Below are 8991 nucleotides of genomic sequence, written 5' to 3'. Positions count from 1 at the left end.
TCTCACACACACACACAAACAAACAAACAAACACAGAGAGAGAGAGAGAGAGAGAGAGAGAGAGAGAGAGAGAGAGAGAGAGAGAGAGAGATATCCCTTGCATGCACTGCTACCAACTCACTCTGATTGTACACACAAGGTCCATCCTCACATGATGCCAGTCCCTCTTCATGCCTCTTAGTTGGTCTTCCTGATCTATGTGGGACTGCTACTCAATCTCCACAATTTTCACTGAAACCTTTCCTACAAAATATTTGCTAGTACCACTGTAGGAGATGGACAGGCCCATCCTTTCCTTTCAGTCTGTGTCCCAGCACAAGAATAAGAGATCGCTTGTCAGCAACAAAAGGAGGAGGATGCTAGTCTGGCACAATGAAAGCTTTTCCATTTCTCCGCAAAATCAGGCTGGAGAACGCATTGGCCCACCATGTGTCACTGACAATGAAAAGACTAGAAAAATGGACTGTGTATTTATAGGAGTAACTGGAATATCTAGTGTTACGACAGCGAATATTGGAATAAACAAAGCCGAGGTTTGGAAAGAATGCAATCTTCCATGCTTCCAGGCACAAGTCAGTCAATCTGGGAAGAAGAAGGAGGAGGGGGAATGAGGATTGCCTTTAAGGATAAACTCACTGCCTGCCTCAGGGTCTTTTCCTCTGGTGCCGCTAGTATGGGCTACAATACTGAAACAGAGTGACTATTGACCTGAGGCAGCACATCAAGCCTGGCAGCTATCTACTCATTTGACAAGCACAGCAGAGAACAAAGGTGAAGTTTTTCAGTCTAAAGAATCCAACATGAATTTCTCTGGGTTGTAAAGATATGTACAAAAGAAAGAAGAGAGATGATGAAGGAAACAACATGCAGGAAGTTGGGTGGGGAAAGGCCAGGATCTGACGGGATCCATTCCAGGAGATGAAAGGAAGTGACTAACTGGTACACGAATGCTCCCTAATAAAGAACACAAATGGAGAGAGGAAAGCACCAAGGACTGGTGAGATACTATTCTAATACTTATTTAATACTCTGAGGTCAAGATTCAGACATTCTTTGCTGTATGACATTGACAACAGTGGAGACACTGCCTGAAAATATCAGTGAGAAAATGAAAGATCACAGGAGCCAATGAACAATTGAAAAAGTGAAAGCAAGGCCAGTTGTACTCATAGGTCATGCAGGGATAAGACATACATACTAATTCTGGCTCTTTGGAAGAGACAACCTGAAGTAGTTCTGTCTGAGAAAAGATTGAGGGAGGAAAACAGCACTGTCTTGGAGATTCACAAATGTTCTCCAATTTTATTCAGAGATGAATGTAGTCTGATTTGACATGCTAAAGCTCTAAAAGGCTTTGAGCCCCTCAAACTACTTTGGTGTCCCAGTTAGATCTCTTATGAGTGTCTAAGAACATTTGGGATCAAAGCAACAAAGCATGAAAGGAACATACAGAAGTGTTCTTGGTGGCTGCTTCCTTTCAATCAAAAAACTTGTGTTCTTAAGACACACATCTTTAAAGGGTGTATCCCCCCCATGTGTTAGATGTTTATTTTTTAAAAAAAAATTACAAACATCAAACAGAAAAGAAATAGAAAATATGACTACAATGGTGGCAAGATTTAAGAAATGCTGATGCAAGCAGGAGATGTAGGTATGTGTCAAAGTAACAGATGGGGACAGAGGATGAACTGAGGAAATACCTGTTCAGATTAATGAAGAAGATGTGAGGAAGATGGAAGTAAAGTGGAACATGGGTTCCCAGTGCCTTGATGTAACCTTCCCCACAATTAGCTTCTCCTACTGAGTCATAAGATTTTGGAGTACAGCCCCTTTCCTCTGACTGATTCAGACTTTCCATCTTCCAATGATTATTGTTACGGGTTTCCAGACAGCTGGTATTTCTGGGTAAAAGCTGTTACTCAAACCTGGACTTTAGTACAGATCAGGTTTTGTCCCTGATCTCAGCTCCATGTTTAGTGGTGAGAAGTTTCTCTATCTTCAGCCAAAGATTTGTGGACATCACATTGTACAAAGTGTACTGTTCCAAGCTAGCTTTTGGCATTAAGTGACACGCTAGGGTGCTTACTGGCTGAGTAGGTCCATGCGTATTTCAGGGAGCAAGCTGGCTGGAACTGTCCTTGCAAGTACCCCTTTCTCGAAAGGGGAGATTATAAACTGCAATGTCGATTTATCAGGGCTCTTTTTGTAGCAGAAACTCCTTTGCATATTAGGCGACACACCCCTAATGTAGCCAATCCTCCAAGAGTTTACAGAGCTCTTCTTACAGGGGCTACAGTAAGCTCTTGGAGGATTGGCTACATTAGGGGTGTGTTGCCTAATATGCAAAGGAGTTCCTGCTACAAAAAGAGCACTGCGTGTATTTATTTAGATACTAGCCTGATACCCATGCTTCACTATGGTATTTAAGTTCCATAAATCCAGATATAGTACTGATGATGTGAAGTTTGAAATGTAACATTTGTTGTAGGAATTCTAATGGAGAAGATTGTAGTGTAAAAAATGAAGTGAGACATATGTACTGTCCCCCCCCCTCCTCTACTGAAGGTCCTCTCTGTGATGCCATGCTGGCTGTTATGAGAAATGTCTATTCAAGAGTCTGAATTGCTGATTTCTGTAACTGTCCTCAACTGTCTGCAGTCTCTTTTAACTGTGTTTTTACCTCAAAACATTGAGATCCACAGCTGAACAATCAGAGGGAGGTTGGTGCAAACAGGCAGGTATTACCTCAGGACTCTAAGCTACACAGTTGACCAATCGAGGGGGGGGAGCAAGGAGGCAGCAGCCTGCCAGGCACATAGAAAACAATCGGGGGAACACATTTTGCCCCTTTTTTACCCATTCAGGGGTCGTGTTTCTTAGAAATCTCTTTGTAGTGGGGGCTGACATCATGGTGGGCATTCCCCCTTTTTTTTGGGTTTCTTGGTGCAGGGGTTTGGCCTGGGCATTGCTTTATTTATTTTTTGAGTGCAGGGCATCTTTTTTTTATTTTAAAAAATGCTTCTCATTTATGTTATATTTAAGAAGTGGGACATATACATAATCAAAACAACAACTGAGCAATCAGATATTAAGCAAGTTCATATGAACCAATTTTCCAGAACCCACATTGTGAGAAGTTAAATAACCTGATACAGGAAACCACTTTTCTACAAATTTGGGGTATATTTCCATATTGGGTGGGAGTGTGGCTAAAGGGCAGACTCCCTGATGGATTAACGTACCCTGGCTCTGCTCCTGCACCTGACAAACACCCACCTGTCTGGTATAAGGGGAGGATTGTGTTCAAAGGCATCGAAGAGTCTGGGCCAGCAGCAGCACTAAGGCAATCTTGCTAAGCAAGCCTCCCTGATGGCTTTAAGAACTCCACGCCCCTTCCAACCCTTGACAGGCGGTTGTCTGTCAGGTGTAGGAGGGGTAGTGTGTCTGAAGGCATTGGGGAGGATGAATCAGCAGGATTGATAAGGTGATGCTGCTTGGGCACCCTCCCTGATGGCTTTCAATGCTCTGCTCCTGCACCTGACAAACAACCACCTGTCAGTTGGAGGAAGGGTGGGTGGGAAAGTGTCTAAAGCCTCTGGGGAGGCTGGCCCACCAGCATTGCTAAGGTGCTTCTGCTTGGGCAGCTTCCCTGATGGATTGAAGTATCCTGGCCCTGCTCCTACACCTGACAGACACCTGCCTGTCTAGTATTGGGGAGGGAAATGTGTTTAAAGGCATCGGGGAGGCTGGGCCAGCTGCAGCACTCAGGCAATCCTGCTGAGCAAGTTTCCCTGATGGCTGTAAGCATCCTATTCCCTCTCCTACACCTGACAGGTAGCTGCCTATCCAGTGTAGGGAGGATGGGTACTGCAAGCCATTGTGGAGGCTTGGCCAGCAGGATTGCTAAGGCATTACTGCTGGGGTGGGCTCCCTGATGGCTTAAAGCACCCTGCACTCAGGCAATCCTGCTGAGCAAGTTTCCCTGATGGCTGTAAGCATCCTATTCCCTCTCCTACACCTGACAGGTAGCTGCCTATCCAGTGTAGGGAGGAGGGGTACTGCAAGCCATTGTGGAGGCTTTGCCAGCATGATTGCTAAGGCATTACTGCTGGGGTGGGCTCCCTGATGGCTTAAAGCACCCTGCACTCACTGCTGCACCTAACAGACAGCCGCCTGTCAGGTGTAGGGGGAGTGTGTTTGAAGCCATAAGGGAAGCTGGGCCAGCAGCACTGCAGTACCTGAGGTGATTGGCCATTCTGCAGTCTCTTGTAACTGTTTTTACCTCAGAACACTGAGCTCTGCAGCTGACCAATCAGAGAGTGGGGGATGCAAGGAGGCAGCAGCATGGCGGCCACATAGAAAACAATAGATGGAGCACATTTTACCCCTTTTGACTCCCTTAGTGGTTGAATTTCTAAAAATCCCTTCTTAGTGAGCATCTATGTCAAGGTAGGAGTGCTCTCCCCGAATTTCATGCTTCTAGGTCCAAGGGTTCGACTTGGGCATTGATTTTATGGTGAGGGGACTTTCTATTATATATATAGGTCCCGGTCACATGGAAGGTTTTGGCCCCATCAAGCGCAGCTGTCGGATCGCTGGAACGCCCGTCTTCCAGAGCAATCGAGGCTCCCAGTCAAACTGCGCATGCGCACACATGCGCAGCCGGCAGCCTCGCGCTCCCTTCCGTGGCTTTCTCCCCGACATCTGATCATGCCGGGGAGCAACTGCGCGGTGGCTCACGGGATCTGTGTGATCCCGCCGCCGCGTGTCTCTTTTGGTGCGGCTTTCAAAAGCCGCACTTTGCCCGCCTCAATTTCCCCCCGTGTGGCAGGGGCCATAGATTTATATCCTACCTTTCTTTTCAATGTGACCCAATGCAGCTTACAATAACGTTCCCCTCCTCCATTTTATCCTCATAATAACCCTGTGGGGTCTATTAGGAGAGAAAGTAATTGGCCCAAAGTCACCTTGTGATCTTCCATGGCAGAGTGAGGATTAGAACTTGGGTGTCTCATATCCTATTCTGACTCTCTAATCATTACACTGTTCTGACTCTCAAGGCTGAAATTCTTCTTTACAAACTGAGCCTGGCAAGGGACTTCCAGTACAACGGAAGTCCTGAAGAGGAAACATTCCCTGGCTGTCACTTCACTCTTTTGTGAACCTCTTGGAACTTTCTTGAAAAGGTGGGATAGAAAAATTTTAATTAGTAAATAAATAGCAGTAAAAGCTGTCTATCCAAGAAGGAGCATGCTTGTAAAAAGAGATTCCACTGGTCCACATCATTTGGGAATTTACTTATGAGTAAACAAACCACAGTGTTTAAACAGTAGGCAGTTGTACTTTCTCTAAAGAAATGCCTGTGAGAAAAGGAAGGAGGAGCATTGGCTTGGTCCCAACCTTAGCCAAAGGAGTTGTCCCTGTGTGTGACTCCAGGCACCCCAACCCAACATTTCCTCCTAGGTTCAGGGGCTCTGGTGGACATGTGGAGCTTTCATCCCTAAGGGCTTTTCCATTCAGGTTCTACCCACACAAAAGAACCTGCTGCTCCCTGCTGCCAGAGACTGCCATAGGAGTTCCATTTGGGCACCAGAGGGCATGTAGACGTTGCACAGGTTGTAGAAACAAAGAGAGAAGTTGTCCCTGGAATGGGGGTGAGGGACTTAAACATTCCTTATCAGGCTGCTCTCCATTAGGTTTAAAAATATGACTGTCTTTTCCTGTCCAGCATGTGATCAGCTGTGGATTCTCTTTAGTCACCATGTCATGCATTTTTTCCCTGTAGGAATTTGCATGTTGGTAGTTCTGCATGTTGTTAGGCTGCATTTCCTTAGTTCTATTTCCAACTTTTTGGCTTGTCTAAAAAGCATTTGTGAATGGGTTGCTACCCCCACTAATATGCTCCCGCTCTCTATTGTTTTTGTTCAGATCGCTCAAGGTTTTGTAATCTCTTTTTCCTGTTCGTTGTCCGGATATGTTGTGCAGTGTATGTGTGTTGATTTGACAGTCCCACTATTTTTTTTAATGCATTGGGATACCTCAGTTAAGCACTCCCTTTTCTACAGTAAACCTTAGAAAAAAGGAGTTCAGCCTTAATAGTTGTAGCTGCTGAAGGAAATAAGACTAAAATTGTCATTTATCTTCATCCTGCCAGCAGTTACTCAGTCATGGGTGTAAACATAAATATTCTTCTACTGACAAACAGGAAAGTTACAATCATGAATAATTACATTGCTATCCTCGGCTGGCACACATCTCTACTATAAGTCCGTCTTTGATTTCCAGAAACTATCTTTTATGTAGTTACAAGGGAGACGTATTTTTTTTTCCTGTGGCTCACACAAATGAATCACTTATTAAAGCTCTCTCTTGAAGCCAAACAATGGAACAAAACAATACTAGCTGCACGAAGCAGCAGACTACAAAGGATGCAAATTTGGGAGCTTTTTTTTAAATCAGGAAGTTTTGTTATTGGAAACTCCTGTTAACTTGCTCTGGCCTTGCACTACGTAACTGTCTGATTCTGGAAACTGTGTGTCTTTTTTGTCTCTTCAAGCTAGCAACGACAGTCTCCTCCTGTGCTCTTTGCTTTGTTCGGTCCTGGATGTAGGCACACTTAATCTCCACCTGGACTGAACTGGGATACACAGTAAACAAATGAGGAGAGTTTTGTGATCCATTGTCTTCTGTGGTTGCCCTTGGCTGGGTCCAAATGCTATAAAGCTGTATTTGTGAATTATCTCCAGTTTTCCACTTTGAAATGGGAGAGGCACATGATGTAAACCTTTGAAGAATTTTCAGGTGCAAAGATCCCCCCCCTCAAATATTCCTCTGCATTCATGAGACTGTTTACTTTCCTGTCTCTCAAGCACAGTTGCATGCTCAGTGAAGAGCTAGAAATAATTATTTCATTTGAGAAAATCACAATCAAAATTGTTGTTTAAAAGTATTTTTGCCAGCATTTCCAGTGGAGGCATAAGTACAAGATTGGCTTGGCGGGATCAAGTTAAACAGCTCAAGTTTTGATGAAAGACTGTTCTCCCGAGTGCCTGCATTTTATTTGTTTCCATACATGATATACTTGAGAAGCATTATAGTAAAAGGAAGAGTTGCTGTGATACAATTATTTTCCAGATAGACAATTTATCTTGATGTGGAAATCAGGTAGATTATTTTCTGCTTGATACAACATTTCATGCCTCTTCTGACAACTTTAAAATCTAGCGGCTTTCTGACTATACAAATGTAATGTAATCATAATCCTTCAATTATTTTAATGTAGAGTCTACTTATTATGCCATTGCTAATGTTTTCTTATATTAACCATGTCCCCCTCTCTTTTTAGGTCTGAGACACTGACAATGGAAGCTACACAGATCAACATGTCACAAAGCCCGCTAGTAAATGAGGCCATTGGTGCTAAGGTGAAGAAATGCAAACCTCGTGTGATGTCCAAAAGTGGCCACAGCAATGTCAGGATTGATAAGGTGGATGGTATTTACTTGCTTTATCTTCAGGATCTGTGGACCACAGTCATTGACATGAAATGGAGATATAAACTTACTTTGTTTGTAGCTACTTTTGTAATGACTTGGTTTCTTTTTGGAGTAATTTACTATGCCATTGCATTTATTCATGGAGACTTGGAAGAAAAGAAATTCTCGCACAAACATGTCCCCTGTGTCATGAATGTAAACTCCCTAACTGGAGCATTTCTCTTTTCTTTGGAGTCCCAAACAACTATTGGTTATGGCTTTCGTTTCATCACTGAGGAGTGCCCTCATGCCATTTTCCTCTTAGTTGCTCAACTTGTCATCACAACTTTGATTGAAATCTTCATCACTGGTACCTTCCTAGCCAAAATTGCCAGACCTAAAAAGCGGGCCGAGACCATTAAATTCAGTCATTGTGCTGTCATCACCAAACACAATGGACATCTTTGCCTGGTGATTCGAGTGGCAAATATGAGAAAGAGCCTTCTGATTCAGTGTCAGCTAGCTGGAAAGCTTCTGCAGACCTATGAAACCAAAGAAGGAGAGAGGATCCTGCTTAACCAAGCTACTGTCAAATTCTATGTTGATTCCTCATCTGAAAGTCCTTTCTTGATCTTACCTTTGACTTTTTACCATATATTGGATGAGAACAGTCCTTTGAGAGATCTTACACCCCAAAACCTAAAAGAAAAAGATTTTGAACTTGTTGTCCTCTTGAATGCCACAGTTGAGTCAACAAGTGCTGTTTGCCAGAGCCGAACCTCATATGTTCCAGAGGAAATCTTCTGGGGTTATGAGTTTATGCCTGTGATTTCTGTCTCTCAAAATGGGAAATATGTCGCAGATTTCAGTCAGTTTGAGCAGATCAGAAGTGCAGATTGCAGCTTGTACAGTATGGATTCTGAGAAGCAAAAACTGGAAGAACAATATAGAAAGGAAGACCAAAGAAACAGAGAACGCAGAACAATGTTATTTCAGCAAAGCAATGTTTGAATTCTTATTTATCACAAACTATAACTAAGTGTATATTTTTTTTCCTTAACAATGGATAGGCTGCAAAGTCTTGTCTAAACTGCTATGATGTGGAGAGTATCTGAACACATCATTATTAAGTTTGCTTGAATTGGGTGGAGCTGTTTGGGGCTATAAAGTGGGATAACTAGAATGGATTTCTCTTAAGGGTGTCCCCATATGTCAACTTTTGTAACAGACCCTTCTGCTTTTCAGTCAATATGTGGAGTTTGATATGTTGAACAAATGTTTCCAAATATGTATTCAACATAATTTAGCTGTATAAGTAGGATAAAAGAGTTGCTTTTGAAAGTTAATATGGAGGGTTTTATTTACTTAGGAGTTGTGGTGGCTCAGTGGTTAAGACGCTGAACTGCAGGCTGGAAGGTTGGTAGTTCAACAGTTTGAGACCCGAGTGCTGCAAGACGGAGTTAGCTCCTGTCTCTGGTTCCAGCTCCTGCCAACCTAGCAGTTGGAAAGCAAGAAA

The 8991-nt window shown here is 43.4% G+C and overlaps 1 protein-coding gene across 1 annotated transcript; it reads left to right on the top strand.

Annotated features, from left to right (window-relative positions):
- The first annotated feature begins 963 nt into the window (after positions 1-963).
- KCNJ15 (potassium channel, inwardly rectifying subfamily J, member 15) lies at positions 964-8486 on the top strand. Its single transcript, XM_015418508.1, has 2 exons — positions 964-997; positions 7346-8486. The coding sequence occupies exon 2, from the start codon at positions 7362-7364 to the stop codon at positions 8484-8486; it is 1125 nt and encodes a 374-aa protein (XP_015273994.1). The 5' UTR covers positions 964-997; positions 7346-7361.
- The last annotated feature ends 505 nt before the right edge of the window (positions 8487-8991 follow it).

This window comes from Gekko japonicus, unplaced genomic scaffold (assembly GCF_001447785.1).
Source record: "Gekko japonicus isolate JY-2015 unplaced genomic scaffold, Gekko_japonicus_V1.1 scaffold242, whole genome shotgun sequence".
Classification (NCBI taxonomy): domain Eukaryota; kingdom Metazoa; phylum Chordata; class Lepidosauria; order Squamata; family Gekkonidae; genus Gekko; species Gekko japonicus.
The sequence above is the reverse complement of the archived record's forward strand: the minus strand, read 5'-3'. Positions and strand labels throughout refer to the sequence as shown.